This window comes from Drosophila elegans, unplaced genomic scaffold, assembly GCF_018152505.1.
Source record: "Drosophila elegans isolate 14027-0461.03 unplaced genomic scaffold, ASM1815250v1 contig_149, whole genome shotgun sequence".
Lineage (NCBI taxonomy): Eukaryota > Metazoa > Arthropoda > Insecta > Diptera > Drosophilidae > Drosophila > Drosophila elegans.
The window spans coordinates 5,334,740-5,357,080 of record NW_024545513.1 but is presented as its reverse complement, the minus strand read 5'-3'; the positions used below and the strand labels follow the sequence as shown (position 1 = coordinate 5,357,080).

The following is a 22,341-nucleotide window of genomic DNA, read 5'->3' as shown; positions in this document are numbered from 1 at the left end:
ATAGCGGCCACAAAAATAGGACACAAATTTAACAATTCGACCAATTTTATCAAAACAGAAGAACATTACGTGAAATGATTTTCTATTAAATATAAAAAAAGAAAAAAGTGTTGCATAAATAATTCAATATGGTAATATATTTTAATTATAATAATTAATTAGCGAGCACATTTTTAAATATTCAGTTCTACAATTTACAGACAAATTAAAAGAATTTGAAATATGGTTAATAAATTGCAAAAAGCCCTTTTCAACACCAGTTTCTTTTGTTTTGGTCTCTGCTGTGCGCGTGTGTTGTTTGTTTGTAAATGACTGTGTGTTTGCGTCTGCGCGCTTTTTGCCTTGCCTTGTCTGTTTTCACGTTACACTTTGTTTGCCCATTCGCTTCGCATGCGCAGCAGTGTTGCCAGCTGTCTGCTTAGAAATGCTTCAAACACGCTAAAAGTAAGCTAAGCCAAACAAATTCTGCCTCTAAAAGTACCTATATTTGGCGAGGAAGTAGCCAAAGGAGCAACACACATGCGCAGATGCATAAATTTCGAAGCGCAGGCGCAAAGTAAAAATGAAAAAATTGAAAAACAAAAAAAAAGGGGGAAGAGAAATGTTCTCTTTTTGAATATGGCTCTTTCGTTTTCTCTTTCGCGCTCTTAAAAACATGTGCTGCACAGCTGCAAATCTACAATTTTAAGCGTCGTTTTCCTTTTGCATGTCTCCTTCGCTCTTCCCCCTCTTGTTATTGCTGTTTCTCAACCACTTTTTGTTGTTGCTGTAAACGTTTATTATTGAAGCATTTTTTACGTTGTTTGCCATAAATCGGTTTTTATGCACTTCATTGCATTCAGTGGGTGTGAGGGAGATGGTAGAAAATAGGACAGATGCACTTTTAGGTTCTTCATAAACACTTTTTTGTTAAGAAAAACTTTTTTAAATTCAGAAGTTTTTAAATATAACACTGAAATCAAATGCAACTTGAAATTACAAACGCAAAAGAAATATTTGTAAAATGCTATTTTTTTTTCAAATATAATTAAAACGAATTTATTCTATATCCTACAATTATAGGATTATGTATGTAGTGGCAATTTAGACCTTTTGTCAAAAGACCAACCCAAAAACTTTTTTAATATAATGTTCATTATATTTTAGTTTTAATAATATTTTACCATTATGATACTAGATATCGAATATTTCATAATCATCCGAAGAAACTTAATGATTTTAGATTATATGATTATATTTAAGTGTTTGATATTTTTTAAAATTATCTAATATTACTACGAACTTCACGAATACAAATTCAAATTATAATCTTATATTATAATTTCTTGTGTCCCTTAAGGGTACTAATCGATCAATACTATAAATACTACTTTTAATACTCAAATTTAAATTACAATTGGTTTTGCCATTTACTTATGATATGGCTTATGTTATATTTTTATTTTTACTATGAACTCCAGGGTTGTATTTTAATATTAAATCTTTCTTCTGTCTTTTAATGGGGTGCTAATCGAACGTGGTCCTATTTTCCTATACTACATTAAGAATTAAGAATTAAGAATTAAGTTTAGAAAATGTTAGTGTTTAGTTGTGGATTTTCTTACTCCTTGCTCATGATGTATTTGTCTGCATGTTGCAGGTTTCGAGGGCAAGAACTGCGAGCAGAACTTCGACGAGTGCCTGGGGCATCTCTGCCAGAACGGAGGGACCTGCATCGATGGCATCTCGGAGTACAGTTGCCGCTGTCCGCCGAACTTCACGGGCAAGTTTTGCCAGGACGACGTGGACGAGTGTGCGCAGCGGGACCATCCGGTGTGCCAGAATGGAGCCACCTGCACGAACACCCACGGCTCGTACAGCTGCATCTGCGTGAACGGCTGGGCGGGATTGGATTGCAGCAACAACACGGACGACTGCAAGCAGGCGGCCTGCTTCTACGGAGCCACCTGCATCGACGGCGTTGGCAGCTTCTACTGCCAGTGCACCAAGGGCAAGACGGGGCTGCTGTGCCACCTGGACGACGCCTGCACCTCGAATCCCTGCCATGCGGACGCCATCTGCGACACCAGTCCCATCAACGGCTCCTACGCCTGCTCCTGTGCCACCGGCTACAAGGGCGTCGACTGCTCCGAGGACATCGACGAGTGCGATCAAGGGTCGCCGTGCGAGCACAACGGCATCTGTGTGAACACCCCGGGGAGCTACCGCTGCAATTGCTCGCAGGGATTCACCGGTCCGCGCTGCGAGACGAACATCAACGAGTGCGAGTCGCATCCCTGCCAGAACGAGGGCAGCTGCCTGGACGATCCGGGCACCTTCCGTTGCGTCTGCATGCCCGGCTTCACCGGCACCCAGTGCGAGATCGACATCGACGAGTGCCAATCGAATCCGTGCCTCAACGACGGCACCTGCCACGACAAGATCAACGGGTTCAAGTGCAGCTGTGCGCTGGGCTTCACCGGCGCCCGCTGCCAGATCAACATCGATGACTGCCAGAGCCAGCCGTGCCGGAATAGGGGCATCTGCCACGACTCCATAGCCGGCTACAGCTGCGAGTGTCCGCCGGGCTACACGGGCACCAGCTGCGAGATCAACATCAACGACTGCGACTCGAATCCCTGCCACCGGGGCAAGTGCATCGACGACGTGAACAGCTTCAAGTGTTTGTGCGATCCCGGCTACACGGGCTACATCTGCCAGAAGCAGATCAACGAGTGCGAATCGAATCCCTGCCAGTTCGATGGCCACTGCCAGGACCGGGTGGGCAGCTACTACTGCCAGTGCCAGGCCGGCACCAGTGGCAAGAACTGCGAGGTGAACGTGAACGAGTGCCACAGCAATCCGTGCAACAACGGGGCCACCTGCATCGACGGCATCAACTCCTACAAGTGCCAGTGCGTGCCCGGCTTCACCGGCCAGCACTGTGAGAAGAATGTGGACGAGTGCATCAGCAGTCCGTGTGCCAACAACGGCGTCTGCATCGACCAGGTCAATGGCTACAAGTGCGAGTGTCCGCGCGGCTTCTACGATGCCCACTGCCTCAGCGATGTGGACGAGTGCGCCTCGAATCCGTGCCTCAACGACGGACGCTGCGAGGACGGCATCAACGAGTTCATCTGCCACTGCCCGCCCGGCTACACGGGCAAGCGGTGCGACCAGGACATCGACGAGTGCAGCAGCAATCCGTGCCAGCACGGCGGCACCTGCTACGACAAGCTGAACGCCTTCAGCTGCCAGTGCATGCCCGGCTACACGGGCCACAAGTGCGAGACGAACATCGACGACTGTGTGAGCAATCCGTGCGGCAATGGCGGCACCTGCATCGACAAGGTCAACGGCTACAAGTGCGTCTGCAAGGTGCCCTTCACGGGCCGCGACTGCGAGAGCAAGATGGATCCCTGTGCCAGCAATCGCTGCAAGAACGAGGCCAAGTGCACGCCCAGCTCCAACTTCCTGGACTTCTCCTGCACCTGCAAGCTGGGCTACACGGGTCGCTACTGCGACGAGGACATCGACGAGTGCTCCCTCAGTTCGCCGTGCCGCAACGGGGCCAGCTGCCTGAATGTGCCCGGCTCGTACAGGTGCCTGTGCACCAAGGGCTACGAGGGACGCGACTGTGCCATCAACACGGACGACTGCGCCTCGTTCCCGTGCCAGAACGGGGGCACCTGCCTGGACGGGATCGGGGACTACAGCTGCCTGTGCGTGGACGGCTTCGATGGCAAGCACTGCGAGACGGACATCAACGAGTGTTTGAGCCAGCCCTGCCAGAATGGGGCGACGTGCAGCCAGTATGTGAACAGCTACACCTGCACCTGCCCGCTGGGCTTCAGCGGCATCAATTGCCAGACGAACGACGAGGACTGCACGGAGAGCTCGTGTCTGAACGGCGGCAGTTGCATCGATGGCATCAACGGCTACAACTGCAGCTGCCTGGCCGGCTTCTCGGGGGCCAACTGCCAGTACAAGCTGAACAAGTGCGACTCGAATCCCTGCCTGAACGGGGCCACCTGCCACGAGCAGCGGGACGAGTACACCTGCCACTGTCCCAGCGGCTTCACGGGCAAGCAGTGCTCCGAGTACGTGGACTGGTGTGCCCAGTCGCCGTGCGAGAACGGAGCCACTTGCAGCCAGATGAAGCACCAGTTCAGCTGCAAGTGCTCCGCCGGATGGACAGGCAAACTGTGCGATGTGCAGACCATCTCCTGCCAGGATGCGGCCGACAGGAAGGGCTTGAGTCTGCGCCAGCTGTGCAACAACGGGACGTGCAAGGACTACGGCAACAGCCATGTGTGCTACTGCTCGCAGGGATATGCGGGCAGCTACTGCCAGAAGGAGATCGACGAGTGCCAGTCGCAGCCGTGCCAGAATGGAGGCACCTGCCGCGACCTGATCGGGGCGTACGAGTGCAGCTGTCGGCAGGGATTCCAGGGGCAGAACTGCGAGCTGAACATCGACGACTGTGCGCCGAATCCGTGCCAGAATGGCGGCACGTGCCACGACCGCGTGATGAACTTCAGCTGCAGCTGTCCGCCCGGCACGGTGGGCATCATCTGTGAGATCAACAAGGACGACTGCAAGCCGGGAGCGTGCCACAACAATGGCAGTTGCATTGATCGCGTCGGCGGCTTCGAGTGCGTCTGCCAGCCCGGTTTCGTGGGCGCCCGCTGCGAGGGTGACATCAATGAGTGCCTCAGCAATCCGTGCTCCAATGCGGGCACCTTGGACTGCGTGCAGCTGGTGAACAACTACCATTGCAACTGCAGGCCCGGACACATGGGCCGCCACTGCGAGCACAAGGTGGACTTCTGTGCCCAGAGTCCCTGCCAGAATGGCGGCAACTGCAACATCCGGCAGAGCGGACACCACTGCATCTGCAACAACGGCTTCTACGGCAAGAACTGCGAGCTGAGTGGCCAGGACTGCGACTCCAATCCCTGCGTCGTCGGCAACTGTGTGGTGGCCGACGAGGGCTTCGGCTACCGCTGCGAGTGCCCCAGGGGCACGGCGGGCGAGCACTGCGAGATCGACACCCTGGACGAGTGCTCACCGAATCCGTGCGCCCAGGGCGCCGCCTGCGACAATCTGCTGGGCGACTTCGATTGCCTCTGTCCCAGCAAGTGGAACGGCAAGCGGTGCGACATCTACGACGCCAGCTATCCGGGCTGGAACGGTGGCTCCGGCGGCTCCGGTGGCTCCGGCGGCCAGGAGCGCTATGCCATCGATCTGGAGCAACAGCGGGCGATGTGCGACAAGCGGGGATGCGGCGAGAAGCAGGCGAACGGAGTGTGCGACTCCGACTGCAACACGTATGCGTGCAACTTCGATGGCAACGACTGCTCGCTGGGCATCAATCCGTGGGCCAACTGCTCGGCCAACGAGTGCTGGAACAAGTTCAAGAACGGCAAGTGCAACGAGGAGTGCAACAACGCCGCCTGCCACTTCGACGGCCACGACTGCGAGCGGAAGCTGAAGAGCTGCAACAGCCTGTACGACGCCTACTGCCAGAAGCACTACGGCGACGGCTTCTGCGACTACGGCTGCAACAATGCCGAGTGCAGTTGGGACGGCCTTGACTGCGAGAACAAGACCCAGAGTCCGGTGCTCGCCGAGGGCGCCATGTCCGTGGTGATGCTGATGAACGTGGAGGCGTTCCGCGAGGTGCAGGCCCAGTTCCTGCGCAACATGAGCCACATGCTGCGCACGACGGTGCGCCTGAAGAAGGACTCCCTGGGCCGGGACTACATCATCAGCTGGAAGGACAATGTGCGTGTGCCCGAGATCGAGGACTCGGACTTTGCGCGCAAGAACAAGATACTGTACACGCAACAGGTCTTCCAGACCGGCATTCAGGTCTACCTGGAGATCGACAATCGCAAGTGCACCGAATGCTTCACCCATGCCGCCGAGGCAGCCGAATTCCTGGCCGCCACGGCGGCCAAGCATCAGCTGCGCAACGACTTCCAGATCCACAGTGTGCGCGGCATCAAGAATCCCGGCGACGAGGACAACGGCGAGCCGCCGGCCAATGTGAAGTACGTGATAACGGGCATCATCCTGGTCATCATAGTGCTGGCCTTCCTGGGCATGGTCCTGAGTACGCAGCGCAAGCGGGCGCATGGCGTCACCTGGTTCCCCGAGGGATTCCCAGCGCCGGGAGCCGTGATGTCGCGCCGGCGTCGAGATCCGCACGGCCAGGAGATGCGGAACCTCAACAAACAGGTGGCCCTGCAGGCCCAGGGAGTGGGTCCGGCGGGAGCGCACTGGTCGGACGATGAGAGCGACATGCAGCTGCCCAAGCGGCAGCGCTGCGATCCCGGCTCCGGCGTCGGTGGCCTGGGCAACAACGGTGGCTATGCCAGCGATCACACCATGGTCAGTGAGTACGAGGAGGCCGACCAGCGGGTGTGGTCGAAGGCCCACCTCGATGTGGCCGATGTGAGGGCCATCATGACGCCGCCCGCCCATCAGGATGGCGGCGAGCACGATGTGGATGCACGCGGTCCCTGCGGCCTGACGCCGCTCATGATTGCGGCGGTACGCGGCGGCGGCCTGGACACCGGCGAGGATATCGAGAACAACGAGGACAGCACCGCCCAGGTCATATCCGATCTGCTGGCCCAGGGGGCCGAGCTGAATGCCACCATGGACAAGACGGGCGAGACATCGCTGCATCTGGCAGCCCGCTATGCGCGGGCGGATGCGGCCAAGCGGCTGCTGGACGCCGGAGCGGATGCCAATTGCCAGGACAACACGGGCCGGACGCCGCTGCATGCGGCCGTGGCGGCCGATGCCATGGGCGTCTTTCAGATCCTGCTGCGCAACAGGGCCACCAATCTGAATGCCAGGATGCACGACGGCACCACACCGCTGATACTGGCCGCCCGGCTGGCCATCGAGGGCATGGTGGAGGATCTGATCACCGCCGATGCGGACATCAATGCGGCCGACAACTCGGGCAAGACGGCGCTGCATTGGGCGGCGGCGGTGAACAACACGGAGGCGGTGAACATACTGCTCATGCACCATGCCAATCGGGATGCCCAGGACGACAAGGACGAGACGCCGCTGTTCCTGGCCGCCCGCGAGGGTAGCTACGAGGCCTGCAAGGCGCTGCTGGACAACTTTGCCAATCGCGAGATCACCGATCACATGGATCGATTGCCGCGCGACGTGGCCAGCGAGCGGCTGCATCATGACATTGTGCGGCTGCTGGACGAGCATGTGCCGCGGTCACCGCAAATGCTCAGCATGACGCCGCAGGCGATGATCGGTTCGCCGCCGCAGGGCCAGCAGCAGCAGCCGCAGTTGATCACCCAGCCGACGGTCATTTCCGCTGGCAATGGCGGCGGCGGTGGCAACAACAACAACAACAACAATGGCGGCTCTGCCAACGGCAAGCAGAGCAGCCAAGCGGCCAAGCAGAAGGCGGCCAAGAAGGCCAAACTGATCGAGGGCAGTCCGGACAATGGCTTGGATGCCACGGGCAGTCTGCGGCGCAAGGCCAGTTCAAAAAGACGAGTGCGGCCTCAAAAAAGGCCGCCACCCTGAATGGCCTCAATCCCGGCCAGCTGGTGCAGCAGGGAGTGCCGTCAGCGGCGGCGGCGGCGGCTGTTGCCCAACAGGCGGCGGCGGCACAGGCGGCAGCGGCGGCGGCACAGGCGGCACAAGCGGCTGCCGTGGCGGCCATGTCACACGAACTGGAGGGATCGCCAGTGGGCGTGGGCGGCATGGGCGGCAACATGCCCAGTCCGTACGACACCAGCTCCATGTACTCGAACGCGATGGCCGCACCGCTGGCGAACGGCAATCCGAACACGGGCGCCAAACAGCCGCCGAGCTATGAGGATTGCATCAAGGTGAGTTCAACGCGAATTCTTAAGCATCACTTGTGCGACTGAAGAAGATTAAAAAGTGCGAATTATGGAAAGCACTGTTTAAAGTAAAAGACAAGCATCACATTGCCAGAAATTGTCATAGCAGAAAGTGTAAAAAAAAACGCGAATTCTTAAGCATCACTTGTTCTAACAACGTGAATTCTTAAGCATCACTACTAATTACTACATTTTTCCAGTCAATAAACACATTTTTTGCTTTTAATATTTTCTTTTTTTTAAATCCAATTGCGAATTCTTAAGCCCTACTCGTACTTACATTTCTTAAAGTATAAAGCAAAGATTAAGAAGAATTCTTAAGCATCTCTCTAAGTAGCATTAATTTAAAAGTGATTTTGGTTCATGATACATAAATCATGAAGAGAAGTTTTTTATGTACATTAGTTGTGCAATTAAAAAACACTTTTTATTATTATTATTTGATTGCATTAAAAACAGTTTGTAAGATGCTAATAATTTCTCCGCTATTTGTTCCCAGAATGCGCAATCACTGCAATCGCTGCAGGGCAACGGTCTGGACATGATCAAGCTGGACAACTATGGCTACTCGATGGGCTCGCCCTTTCAGCAGGAGCCGCTCAATGGCCAAGGACTCGGGATGAATGGCAATGGCCAGCGGAACGGAGTCGTCGCCGGCGTCCTGCCCGGCGGACTGTGCGGCCTGGGCGGACTGACCGGTACCGGAAACGGAAACGGAAATAGCCACGAGCAGGGACTGAGTCCGCCGTACTCGAACCAGTCGCCGCCGCACTCGGTGCAAAGCAGCCTGGCGCTTTCGCCCCACGCCTATTTGGGTAAGTTTCGACTCGAGTTCTCTTACTCATACTAAATACAATACATTACAATAATCTACATAATTTAATGAATTAATTAAACTAACTAAAACTTTTATTGCTCAACACCCAATTTGAGTTTTCATTTTCACTTCGATTTTTAATAATCATGAATGTAATTTGATTTTGAGTTTTATTAAACTTGATAAAAATATAACTAGTTAGCAAAAATGTATAAACTATAACATATCATTTTATTAGAGCTTTCATTATCACTATGTTTATAAATAAATATGAGTGTGATTTTATGTGAGATTAAAAAAAAAATCTTTTTGGTAATACAAACTAATTAATTTATAAACTTATTTAATAATTATTTAGTTATTTAATTGGCATTAACAATATTTAATTAGATGTCAAAGCAATGATATTTTACGTCTTTAAAATAAAAGTTATATGAGATTAAACTATTGATTTAAAGTGATTATCAATTCTATTTGATAGTAGGTATTACCCTTTTGGTTTGTTGGTAAAGCAATGATATTTTATGATTTTAAACATGTTTTGTATGAGATCCTCCTATCCATATTTTATGTGTAATGATGACCATATGGTGTGCTTACTAATCGATCTCGTTTCTTCCGTTCCAGGTTCACCATCGCCGGCCAAGTCGCGACCCAGTCTGCCCACCTCGCCCACCCACATCCAGGCGATGAGGCATGCCACCCAGCAGAAGCAGTTCGGTGGCAGCAATCTCAACAGCCTGCTGGGCGGGGCCAACGGTGGGGGCGTGGTCGGAGGCGGCGGAGGAGGAGGCGGCGGCCTGGGGCCCCAAAACTCACCGGTGAGCTTGGGCATCATCTCGCCAACGGGCAGCGACATGGGCATCATGCTCGCCCCGCCGCAATCCTCGAAGAGTAGTGCAATAATGCAGACGATGTCCCCCCAGCAACAGCAGCAGCAACAGCAGCAGCAACAGCAGCAACAGCAGCAGCAGCAGCATCAGCAACAGCAGCAACAGCAGCAGCAACATCAGCAGCAGCAACAGCAACTCGGAGGACTGGAGTTCGGTTCAGCGGGCTTGGACCTGAATGGATTTTGTGGATCTCCGGGTAGGTTCACTCACAAACTAACGCAATGTCCGATTTTGGACGAACCATAGCCTAAACATGCTTAGATCAACACTATTTCTTGTATAAATTTTGGTTTTAAGATTTTAATCGTCACGGATTTTCATGGCAGGTCCATTTTCAGTGTGCAATTTGCCAACTTTCTTATTTGTTTCTACTTTCAAAATTATTTATTATTATTTATAGAAATTTTTTGATTTATTTTTGATTTATTCATCTTGGCAGTAAAAAATTAGGAATGGGTTTTGTTATAAGGGTATAAAATATTGCATCCTCAGTTTAAAATAATTAAAATATTGTATTATTTTGCTTAATGTGGCTAGCTGAAAGGGAAAAAAACGTATTTTTTTAATTTTAATTTTTTTGTATTAGGTTTAAGGTTGAAAACATAAGACTTTTGGGCTGCAATGCCTTTCAAACAACAAAGAAACTAATCAATTTTGTGTGCTCCACTTTGCAGACTCATTTCACTCGGGTCAAATGAATCCGCCCTCGATACAAAGTTCGATGTCCGGCTCGTCGCCATCGACCAACATGCTGTCGCCGTCGTCGCAGCACAACCAACAGGCCTTCTACCAGTACCTAACGCCCCCGAGCCAGCATTCCGGCGGCCATACGCCGCAGCACCTGGTCCAGACGCTGGACAGCTACCCGACGCCCTCGCCGGAGTCGCCCGGCCACTGGTCCTCCTCCTCGCCGCGATCCAACTCTGATTGGAGCGAGGGCGTCCAGTCGCCGGCGGCCAATAATCTCTACATTTCCGGTGGCCATCAGGCCAACAAGGGATCCGAGGCCATCTACATTTGACCATAAGCTGGACAGCTGGACAAGACGGATATGGATATGGATACGGATATGGATCTAGATCTGGATGTGGATGTGGATGTGGATGGGATTGAAATCGAAAGCAAAGTCGATTGCCAAGGATGACAGCAGAGGGACTCTTAAAGAGTCCGCGGCTACGTTCTATCTAAAATATGCTATATAAATGTAATTCTCTAATCTCTACGAATATGTATTTTTCACGCGACTTTTTTTTTTTTTTATTTGAGTATGTGTGTGTCTATAAGTTTTAGATTTTAGATCGAAATGCGCAATTCTAGCGGAAGAAGCGTCATAAATTGTAGGAACTTAAATTATTTTAATGCTTGTTGTACAGTGCGTGCCGATCGCATATATATATATATATATATATATATATATATATATATATATAAATATATACTATATATATAGAGGTATCTACTCATAGATATACCAGTTAAGAGCTCGTTTTGTGGCGCATCTTATCTTATTGTCGTAACGTCATCGTAGCTTCCAGTAAACGAAAAAAAAATAATAATAAAAACATAAAATAATAACCAGAGAGAGAGAGAGAGGAGAAACTAAACTTAGCGCAAATTCTGATTGATCGATTAAACGTTGGTGGGACATTTGTAGTTGTAAGCGACCATTATATCACTAGGCCCTAAGTCTAGGCTAAGTTTTTATCGAATTCTACATTTAATTATGGCCCACAGCTATATAAATATATATATTTCGTAGTTTTGTAGGTTTCGAAACTGAAGTGCTTATATAAACAAAATTGTTAGACGTACACCGCATCAAAACCTTTTTTTTTACACCAACTTTTTTTTTTATTATTATTATTACGACTATTATGTATTATTACATATTGACTAAGCTAAACTGTAAAAAGATTCTCATAACTGTTTGATTTAAGATGACAAAACAAAAGGAATTGCAAAAGTTATACAAAAAATCACCAACGAGAACGTATAATGCTAATACATAAAAAAAAAAAAAACAAAAACAAAAACGAACAAAAAAAACAAGAAAAAAGACAGTAACCAGCCAAGTTTTCTATATATATAAGGCCCCCCTTATAAGCTTAGTTGATTATTAGATATTTTCAAAAAATATACAGCAGAAAAAGACACTAGATGACCACAAATACGATTTTTTTGTTCGAATTGCCCTATTTTTAATTTGAACTGTAATGCTTTCGTCTATCGTCTATATTTTGTGTAAGTTTTTAATGTGTAAATTGTAAAATTATTTGTTTTCCTAACTTAAACAGCAAGACAGCAAAACGTAAATGCAACCTTTTTGACATAAATAATAAATATTAAATAATTATTTTAAAAACGACGTGTTTTAATTATTTTGTGGGGGAGCGAAAAACCCTTGTGAGTTAAATTTACAATTCATAAAGGAAAAAAATATGAACAATTTTGTAAAAAAATTGACCGCAACTTCAGACAGAAAGTGTCTATGTTTATATGCATACCTACCGCGAATTCTTCAGCATTAATGTACTGTTAATATTTTTTTGCAAATTCTTCATCTTTAATTTGATATCTTGAAATAATATTTTTTTAATATTTTTTCTTTAATTGTGACTAATGGAACTTGGTAAAATTAACCTTTAACCCCCACAACCAAACCATAGAAAAAAATCAGCTTTTTCGTGTGGTCAAAGGTGTACATTTAATTTAAGTTAATTTGTTGTCAAGGGATCTTGTTGCTCCCTTAAGGCCACACCCCCTAACCGACCGCCGCCCACCGCACATCGCATGATGACGTTACATTTTAGTTGTGTGGAGTGTGCGTTTTTCTTATCTTACAGACAAGCAAACAAAAAAAAAAGGACTACAGATTAGAATATAGTTTTTGGAAAATGTCGACTAGATTTCCTTTTTAGTTTCTTCCGTTTCCGGTAACGTTGTTGTACTCGTTGTGTGAGGATTTTCGGAATCCTTGGAATTTTCATCACCGTCAGCGGGGGATTTCTTGGCCCCCGGAACGAAGGGGCATACGCCGCCCTTGCACTCGAAGGGGAATTCGGGACCCTTCTTGATCACATTGCCCTCGGCATCCTTTTTCTGCCAGGGATTCCAGTAGCGCAGCAAAATCGGTTGAACGAATTTGTGCCAAATATAGAGCAGCAGTGGAATGATAAAACAGGGTACGCACACCATTGTTCTTTTGGTTTGTGGGAAAACCTGGTAGTTTGTGGTATTACTGGATTAATAGACTTTCTAGTCTTATATCTTACTTACTTGCTGGGGGAGTTATCTTCCAAAGGGGGGCTTTGTTTTCCTTTTATTTTTTAAGTCTTAATTAATTTTTGGTGCATAGTGTGACCAGGTTATATTTAAGATTTATACCTTAAATGAAGTACAAATAAACTCTTATATTCCAAATATACTAAATGCTAGTGAAGACCGAATCCTAACAGTCGTAGATTGCTTAGACTGTTTAACATAAATATTTAATATTTTAGCCAAATAAAACATATTTTTTAATATATTTTTGTATCAATCATTTATTGAATTTCCACAGTTTTAACCCAATAAAGGACACCGGTAGGGGTTTCCTCCGCGACAACAGTATTCCCTGCCCGCCTGCAGATTGGTATTAACCCATTGGTTGTGACAGTTTTTGATGAACAAATAGGCACGTTCCTTGTGACAATCGTGACCCAATGTGGAGCAAACAATATTTGCGGAATTCGGCAGATGTTGAACGATCTAAAATTGATAGGTAAGTTTATGTTAAGTGTTAATTGAGTATCGGAAAAAATTATATTACAACATGATCATGAATTACGATTAGAAAAATTTTTATCAGTTACATATTTTGATAGAGAAATTTTAAAAATAAATATATCATGATCCCACGTATCCCATTTTGATATCCAGTTAAATGTTTCAATTCTTTTACATTGTGTTTACTGTACAGTACTCACCGCCTCCAGACACTTAGTTTGACACTGTTTGCGACCGATGGCATTGCAGGGGAACATTTGATCCAATTCCTGGTGGATCAATGGCTTTGTCGGCAAGCCATTGGGAATTTGCGAGGAGAGGAAAACGCCGCAAGTGCAAGGAACTGGCTGATTATCCTGCTGGGGTATTACCGCTGATCCTGGCGTCGGTGGTGAGGGAATTGTGCTGGCCAAACTGCTCGATGTGGTGGTCGTCATCAGCGGTATTGGGGATGGTTCGGCCAATGTAGTAGAATTTTCTACTACCGTCTTAGTTGCGACATCTCCGACAATCGATTCCGTGGTGCTGGCATTATTATTATTCAATTCCGAACTGGTCTCCAAATCATTTCTGGGCGTTGTCACAATCACAAACTCCACGGCAGTGAGCCAATCTGCTTCGGTAGTGCTGCCAATTGTGGTGGTTTCCGGTTTGAGGCCCTTACTCCGCAGACGTTTCTCCTTGAGCGTATTACCATTTCCGTAGAGCGGCTTCTTGTACACTATTTTCGAGGCCTCCAAATGGATGGCCAGCAAAAGGACCAAAAGCAGCAGGGAATTCTTAAAGGCAGCTAAAAAAAAGGTAAATTGAGATAAATTTAATATACCAGAAATTCTAAAGAATAACGAAATTAATTTCAACATATTTTGTTATATTTAGATCTCAGAAATATATTTATAAATAGGAAAATATTAAACGTTTTTAAAGTCCCTAATGATTTCCTTTTCCAAATCGCACTTTTAAGCTTTTGTTACAATTAAGACCAAATGATGATTCTAAGTTGTCCAGCTATTTTTATTATATAAATTTAAATCACCAGATCTTACCCATTTTGTAATTTCCGACTCACTGAATACTTCTGCTTGTGGCACCATCCATTTTATAAGCCATTTTTCACTTGGCTTGCACTTTTCAAGATCTTCATTTTTTCGGCTTAAAGCGACCCCCAATGAAGTTCAAGTTGTGAGAACCGACAAACTGTGTCAAGGTAATAAAAGCAGAATAAAAATGATTAAGCAGAATTTTAGCTCAACAATTGCAATTCATTCAATTATAGAAAAAAAGTGGATTACTTCCGAAAGTTATAGCATTGGCGGTTTTTTAAGAAAAGAAAAGATCAGAATCTGTTACAATAAAAAAATGTATTATTATTTATTATTTATCAGTTATAAACGCCAAACATGCCTTTTTGGAAGATAAACCTTTATACAAATTATAAATAATGGGTAAAAACTAGAAGTACTTTTGATATGTAAAGTTAAGTTAAAGGTACTCTCAAAAATATTTATAATTTTTAGAGTACTAAACTATAGATGGTTTAAAAATTTAAATACACTTAATTCCTTAAATATTATCAAATCAAGGGTTTTATTTTAGTGGGAAAACTAAATCATTTTAAAATCTCAACTATATATGTAGTTGAAAATGTACCGCCACATTTAACCGTTTAAATTAAATTTGGCGCCCTTTTTGGAAGAGTATATTTTTTGTAATGGTTTAGGTCCCTGCTAATTTGGTTGGTTGATTTTTGGTTGGCGTATTTGGTATTTCGCAATACCAAGCGATTGGTATATTTTATTTGACCACGAGTTTGGTGGAATCGTTTATTTTGTTTTCCAAAAAAATAAGAAATAAAGAAACTGAATGGCTCGCAAACGAAAGATTCCAGTGCGCAAGCACCATGGCATTCGCGATCCCCTCAAGCAGCAGGAGCAGAAGGAAAAGAAGTGGGTTCAAATTAAGTAGAATAACTCGAATAACACATGTCCACACTTGCAGACTCTCCAAAGTAACCAACAATCCACCCGAGAGAAAGGACGAGCAGCAGGTGTCCTTCAAGTTCCGGCAGTTCAAGCAGCTGGCCGATGCCACCAAAACGGGCAAGCGGACAAAACTGGGCCAAATTGGCCGCGAGGATAGACCCAAATCCGCGCCAGGCAGCTCCTCCTCATCCTCCTCCGCCGCGAAGGACGCGCGGAACATCAAGCAGTTTGCCAACGAAACGGACGAGGACTACCTGCGTCGTGTGAACCGCATCACCAGTGCGTCCGTTAAGGAGGCCCAATACGAGGCCAAGTACGGCGTGAATGTGATAAGGAACCCCAAGACCGGCGAAATCACCATCCAGAAGCGGCCCAAAAACGAGATTGACGAGCTGCTCAAGCAGAAGCAAAAGGAACGCCGCCTGGCGGGCAAGGGCAACGGACGCAGGAAGCCCCAGCAGGGCGCACAAAAACCGACCATGGATGCCAGGACCAGTCGGGAGCTGGTGAAACGGGCCTACAAGGAGGCCCAGCAGGAGGTGGACATCGAGGAGCAGCAGAATGCCGGGCCCATGGAGTACAAACACGATGTGGTGGCCTTCGGCGAGATTGTCCATGCCCCGCCCTCCCTCAAAGTCCTGCCACGCAAGGCGGCCAAAAACGAGACAGTGCCACGGCCAGGACGCAAGACCAATCTCCTGCTGAAATCCATGCTGGATCCTGACAAAACCCAGGCACCACAGCCGCAGGAGGATCGCACCAAAGTGGACGCCAAATCCAAGAGCGCCTTTAAGGCGCCCACCAAGGCGCAGATGAAGGGCAAGCGAAAGGATCTGCCCCTGGCCACAAGATCTATGCTCGAATCGGAGCGCAGCAAAATGGTTCTACTGTACCGTCAGCTCAAGAACAAGACGTCGGCGGATGCCTGAAAAAAACTGACAAAACATAGACTAAATCTTAAACCCCTACTTGATTTTTTTTTTGCCCTAAACCTAATCACTAAGGTTATGTAAATGCATTTGTTACCTACTGAAATACAAGAGCAGTTGTATTGCGGCTTACAATGTTTGATAAATTGATAAGATTCATAGTAAATATATTTTTTAACAAAACACAAATTATTTGCTTTTATTTATGACATTGCATTGGTCACATATTAATGGAGATACTTTTTTTGCGGTTTCAACTAAAGGATATAGTCGTTTTACCTAGATAAAATGAATAATTAAGTGAGGAGACCGAATACAACTGCCATGTTTTGTTATATCCCAGCAAAAGAAGAAAGTATTACCTTTAAATAAATGCGTTGGAAATGTCTCTCTTTGTTGGCTGTATCCTTGAAATCCATTGATAAGTATTTAATAAAATAGAATCCGGATAAAATATACAAACAACATTTATAACAAAACTTGCCTTAAAGCTAAAAGAATATTTAAATTGTTTATTAAATAATTAAAATTCCTTTAAACAATATTTCATTGGAAATAATAATATTGAATCATTTAAATAAAATAAACCAAAATCCCGTTGAATAAATTTTGGAGTTTTTGAAATATTTAATATTAAAATTTTCACTTAAGTTGATGAAAAAAATATACAAAACAACTCTAGTTTGAATGCTAAGAGAATATTTTAAATATTTAAATAAACGAATTGGAGCGCCTCTTTCCTAAGTGTGGCCATGCTATAGCCCAAGCTACATATGGTTTTGGTATATTTAAAGTATATTTTCTGAATTTTTTCTTGGCATATAGCAACGCAGTTATTTTGGTCACATTGGTAGCGACGGAAATTTATGAAATTAAGTTAATTTAGTTAAATTAATCTCTCAACAAGAGCGCGCGTTTCGGAAGTCGGCCAAAATTTGCAGTTAAAGAACACGAACAGAAATAAGCAGACATCGACAAAACTATTGTGTCAACAAATTGTTAGCCAACTTCTTTTTTTTTTTTTTTATTGATTATATTCTTTGTGAGTACACATACACACCCACACTCACATACATAAAAACACACGGGCACGCGGATAGAGAGGAAAACAACAATTTGTGGCTGGCGCGCAAATACACACACATAACAATAACAATTGATAAATTGCTTAGACGCTAAATGAGTCAATCGCATAATAAACCAGTAAACGCGTGAAATAAATCGGTTGCAGAAGTTTAAAGCAAAGTTTACATCGCTTAAACCGCAATGTCGTGCTGCACTGGTGTGGGTGAGTAGTTCTCGTCGGTGTGCGTTTTTGTTGTTTTTGCTTATCAGCTGGTGCGAAAGAACGGTGATTAACCCGTAGTTAGTGTACTGTCTGCGAAGCAAATAACGCTGATTAAACCGTAGTCAGTCGTTGGTGATTAAAGCGACACCTTTTCGTTTTTCCCCCTTTCAGACATGTCTGATAAGGGCATTACGCTGCGCAATGGCAGAACCAAGGCGCCCCAGGAGCAGTCGCCGGATCAGGTGGCTCCGCAGTCGCCGCTGGAGCAACAGGACCTTAACCCCCAACAGGCCACCCCGCAGAAACAGCAGCAGGCCATGTCCGCCGACGAAAAGAAGGCCACCAAAAAGTCCCTGGTCATCGTTGCGGGCATCTTTGTGGCCAGTTTGGCCACCATGTGCTATGTGTACGCCATATTCCCCGAGCTCAACGCGTAAGTGGGTCTATCTGGGGTTAATCCGCCACGGATGATGTGTCCCCAGCGCATTCGTGCACCTGTAAGGTGTTAAGTGGCCACGATCTGTGTGTGTGTGTGCGGTCTCGCTTGATTTGCGAGCAGAGATGACGGCCAAAGATCCGCTAAAAGAAGCTAGAACACATCTATGCATCTGCGGTTAAGAAAAATACCTAGATCTGTTTTCCAAAGACGATTGGATACATTTTCAAAATTGTATTTCCTTTTTGTGTAGTCTTGATCATCCAAAAAAAAAAGATGTTACATTTCTAGGAAATTTAAATTCCCATTCCGTTTATTGTACTTTTTCAAACCGGAACCAGATTGTTTCTCGGAAATCATCTTAGTCACAGACTGAAATAACAGAGATGTATAAAATTCAAAACTTTTTATATATTCTCCCAATTCATTGAATTTTGATTTGCATTAAATCAGCAAGTCATCGCATAATCTCACTTTTTTGTTTGTCAAATTTTTTTAGCAAAAGCAATGGGTTGAATACGATCCCTGGGGGATTACTCTTATCTTTTTTTAAGTCCCTGGCTAGGTTCGTTTTTTTGTCATTAATTAATAGAGTTATGAAAGTTTTCTTATCTGTTTTTGTCTGTGTGTTTTTGGGCATGTCATTAACAGTTTGGCCATATAGTGGTTATAAAACAATTGCAATAGTTACTAAATGATACCTTTTACGGCAATATAAAAGCACTTATCTTTTGTATTGTGTTGGCTTCCATTCAAGGGGCGTTTTCAGGGAGTAAAGATAAGAACTATTTACAAATAGCTATAAATAGTTAAACGCTTTTAGAAAGAGTTTGTTTTAAAGTAGATAACTATTATTTAACCAACTAATTATACAAAACAACTGGCTCTTAGTTAAAACTTGTTGAGTTACTTTAAGTTTTTAAATATTTAGTAATATATTAGCCAGATTTGGCTGGAAAATGTCGGAATCTACAGTTCTATCGTGCGAGAGGGTTATTCGCGCACACACACACACCCATACACGCACAAATATCGAGTCACGCCACCAATATAATATACTTATACATATACACCATGTTTACACCTTGTCTCGCTCTTGTTCTTCCGATTTCCGCAGGTCGGAGAAACAACATTTGAAAATTCCGCGTGATATCCAAGATGCTAAGATGCTGGCCAAGGTCCTTGATCGCTACAAGGACATGTACTACTTCGAAGTGATGTTCGGCGTGGTCGTCGCCTACGTATTGTATCCTTTTTTGAGTATCAAAAATCAAGTAAACAAAATCGGTTAAGACCGATTAGATAAGCGCCCAATAGAGTTCTATTGTCCGGCGCGGTGACCTTGACCCGATTACCAAAAAAAGAAGGCCCCGCACAAAAAACTATTCACGGTCCGTCCAACGATCGTGTGTTTCCTTGCCTTAATTAATGCACGATCACCGAACGGCGGGCATTAAAGCATAGTGTGCATATTAATTACGTGGGCAGCACGCGTAAGTGCGAGCGAGGTGGCTCTAGGAAGCGGCAGAACAGCTGATATTGCCCTCCCGCTCTCACTTCTCCACGCACTTACTACTTGCACTCTCTAGAGTGGACCTTAGTATGATGTCCACAATTTTTTATCATATACGAACAAATTTAGCTGGTGAATACACAAATCTCAACAGAACTTTAGCAAGAAATATTAATGTTTTATTTTGTGGTGATGTCAAAGTTAGTTCAGATTAGAAAAATATTGGTCAACGACGCGTATGAGTTATGAATCACAAACGCTTTGAAAATGTGGACCAGTTTTGAATTTAGGCAGAAGTTTATAATTCGAGAATCAAGTTTTTAATATTTTTTTTTGTTCAGGTTCACCCTATTGCACATGAGCATGAGCTACCTCAAAAATCGACTTCGGACATTCATGTGACGCATTCTTTGTGTTTGTTGCTGTTTTCGCCTCAGAAATCAGCTGAGCTGGACACAATTTTGTTGTCGTCAGTGTTTTGATTTGTGTTTAGTGCTCTCTTTGAATTTAATTGCGTTTTCAGACCCCAGCCAAGTCAGCAAGCAAAAAAGCAAAAGCAAAAGCAGATACGTAACTTTATGGCTGTGCGCCAGTGTGTGGGTGAATGTTTTTTATTGCCCCCGTGCAATTGTTATCGGGCATTTGTAGAATACGTGGTCCGATGCCAGATGATACGATTCTGCGGGATTGTCGGGATCTTTCGTGGCGATGGGGGTGTCATTGTCAACTCTTGGCGTCTATAAATACCCGCCCACAGACGTTCGAGCACGCGTCCAACTAGTCGTACGATTTGCCTTTAATCCCAAATACAGGAGTTCCTAGAAAATGAAAACTTAGAAACATGTTAGTTTACCAGGAATAAATTTTATTAGAAAAATTCCCCATTAAATTGATTTACATTTTAAAATCTATTAAAAAAAAAAAAGATTTTGCAGGGGCTCACGTAGGTTTGGGCTGAGTTCAAATGCTGTCATTTATGGTTTGCATTTCTAAATTTTTTTTTTTGTTTCATAATGGGTAAAAACCAAAATTAAACCAATTAAAAATGTAAGCTTAAAAGTAAAAGCTTTCAATGTGTTAAGCCCCAATTATGAACCAAAATAGAAAAAATTATATATATTTTAAATCATGTCATTAAAAATGTAAGCTTTGAAATATAAGCTTTCAATTCCTTTGAATTGACGCTTAGTGGGGTGCCACTGTACAAAATAATTCAGCCATTATTCAGATCGAACCGCCTGCGACTGGTTGCCTTGACCCAATTGAAATTCATTTATAGCCTGCAAACATTCGCCATTCCCGGATCGCTGTTTCTGTCGATTCTACTCGGATTCCTGTACAAGTTCCCGATCGCCCTGTTCCTCATCTGTTTCTGTTCGGCGCTGGGCGCCACCCTATGCTACACACTTTCCAATCTGGTTGGACGTCGCCTGATCCGGCACTTCTGGCCCAAGAAGACCAGCGAGTGGTCGAAGCATGTGGAGGAGTACAGGGACAGTCTGTTCAACTATATGCTATTTCTGCGCATGACGCCGATCCTGCCCAATTGGTTCATCAACCTGGCATCGCCGGTGATCGGTGTGCCGCTGCACGTCTTCGCGTTGGGCACCTTCTGCGGCGTGGCACCGCCCTCGGTGATCGCCATCCAGGCGGGCAAGACGCTCCAAAAGATGACCAGCTCGAGCGAGGCCTTCTCCTGGACCTCGATGGGCATACTGATGGTCTGTGCCTGCGCCTCCTTGCTGCCCGGCCTCCTCAAGAACAAGTTCAAGCACAAGAAGGAGGCGTAAGCTGCTGAAGGAATGTGCCGTCCTCAGATCGATATATATATGCTATTCCCCAAACTGAAACCAAAACAACCCGAAAAATCATTAATTGTAATTCACAACACTACAAACTATACAGAAGGTAAACACACAAACTACGTTTTTTGCTTTTGTAATAAAACGCGGCCAAGCAAGGAAAAGCCCGCCCCAAAAGAATATTTCGAAAAAATGCCACTTCGGGTCTAGATCCACTATGTTTAAGTCTACTACAAAAATATCTGTGTTTATCCTATTATTATATGATTAGTTTTTTTTTCTAAACGTATACTTACCAACTTTTGCATCATATATTTCCATCAATTGTTTTTAAGTTAGTGAATTTTTTGTTTAGTGCTATTGCAGTATTTACTAGAAAAGTTCTCCTATAAGTAAAACAAATTAGCAGAAATCCATTGAATATTACGCAACGTATGTAATTTAAATAAAAAAGATAAAGTATGTATGTGTCTGCAAGTAAATGTTCAAGAAAAACAAACTATTAAGCTTGTGTTATTTTGGGTGGTATTTAAAAGTAAGGATTACAAAATATTTGGCTTAATTTTATTGTTTGATTTTTCTTTAGTCAAAAGAATGCTATTGAATTTTTAAAAGCAAAGTTGTACTATTAAAGCTATGGATGTTTAAAAATAATGTTTTTTCATTTAAAACTGCTTGTCTTAAAAAATATATATGTTTTATATGAATAAGAATATAACATTGAGATTTTATTCAAATGCATATTTAAAAAAAGTTTTTACTACGGGCATTCAGTGTTATGAAAGCACTTGAAATATAGCTTTTTGTGCAAGCTTTTTAAACTTTTGGCGCTTATTTTGAATTCTCAGTTGGAAGAACTACTGCCTTCTAACCTCTTGCCACTGACATTTTTCACCCCAAAACTTTTGCTTCCCTTGACGCTTATTCTTTGTTATGATATTTAATTAGCCTTTCTTATTGTTGGGCCTTTGTTTTTGTTATTTTTGGGCGCCTTTGTTGTTATTCTTGCGGCTTGGCAGCCATTTGATTTGTGTGCTCAATT

General features: G+C 44.9%; 5 protein-coding genes across 6 annotated transcripts in view; 3 read left to right on the top strand and 2 right to left on the bottom strand.

The window, feature by feature from the left end:
- Window positions 1–11,946, top strand: part of LOC108136210 (neurogenic locus Notch protein) — a 42,218-nt gene extending 30,272 nt beyond the window's left edge. The window contains 5 exon segments of the mRNA XM_017257218.2: window positions 1,640–7,507; window positions 7,510–7,859; window positions 8,374–8,689; window positions 9,319–9,780; window positions 10,259–11,946. Of these exon segments, the coding sequence (XP_017112707.2) occupies window positions 1,640–7,507; window positions 7,510–7,859; window positions 8,374–8,689; window positions 9,319–9,780; window positions 10,259–10,605 (7,343 nt within the window). The 3' untranslated portion in view covers window positions 10,606–11,946.
- Window positions 11,947–12,262: 316 nt separating this feature from the next.
- On the bottom strand, window positions 12,263–12,978 carry LOC108136212 (UPF0729 protein CG18508). 2 transcript variants are annotated; one of them, XM_017257219.2, is made up of 2 exons: window positions 12,861–12,978; window positions 12,263–12,803 (listed from the first exon to the last, which is right to left on the bottom strand). In XM_017257219.2, the coding sequence occupies exon 2, from the start codon at window positions 12,777–12,779 to the stop codon at window positions 12,486–12,488; it is 294 nt and encodes a 97-aa protein (XP_017112708.1). In that variant the 5' UTR covers window positions 12,780–12,803; window positions 12,861–12,978; the 3' UTR covers window positions 12,263–12,485. The 2 variants fall into 2 exon arrangements, with proteins under 2 accessions (XP_017112708.1, XP_017112709.1); XM_017257220.2 differs by having other exon boundaries at window positions 12,865–12,970.
- Window positions 12,979–13,108: 130 nt separating this feature from the next.
- LOC108136190 (follicle cell protein 3C-1) lies at window positions 13,109–14,448 on the bottom strand. Its single transcript, XM_017257189.1, has 3 exons — window positions 14,396–14,448; window positions 13,550–14,139; window positions 13,109–13,331 (listed from the first exon to the last, which is right to left on the bottom strand). The coding sequence occupies exons 1-3, from the start codon at window positions 14,397–14,399 to the stop codon at window positions 13,146–13,148; spliced, it is 780 nt and encodes a 259-aa protein (XP_017112678.1). The 5' UTR covers window positions 14,400–14,448; the 3' UTR covers window positions 13,109–13,145.
- Window positions 14,449–15,135: 687 nt separating this feature from the next.
- On the top strand, window positions 15,136–16,449 carry LOC108136168 (coiled-coil domain-containing protein 137). Its single transcript, XM_017257165.2, has 2 exons — window positions 15,136–15,295; window positions 15,348–16,449. Exons 1-2 carry the CDS (start codon window positions 15,213–15,215, stop codon window positions 16,258–16,260), a joined length of 996 nt encoding a protein of 331 aa, XP_017112654.1. The 5' UTR covers window positions 15,136–15,212; the 3' UTR covers window positions 16,261–16,449.
- Window positions 16,450–17,093: 644 nt separating this feature from the next.
- Window positions 17,094–21,798, top strand: LOC108136336 (transmembrane protein 41 homolog). Its single transcript, XM_017257440.2, has 4 exons — window positions 17,094–17,548; window positions 17,720–17,981; window positions 19,102–19,230; window positions 20,777–21,798. Exons 1-4 carry the CDS (start codon window positions 17,527–17,529, stop codon window positions 21,285–21,287), a joined length of 924 nt encoding a protein of 307 aa, XP_017112929.1. The 5' UTR covers window positions 17,094–17,526; the 3' UTR covers window positions 21,288–21,798.
- Window positions 21,799–22,341: the final 543 nt, after the last annotated feature.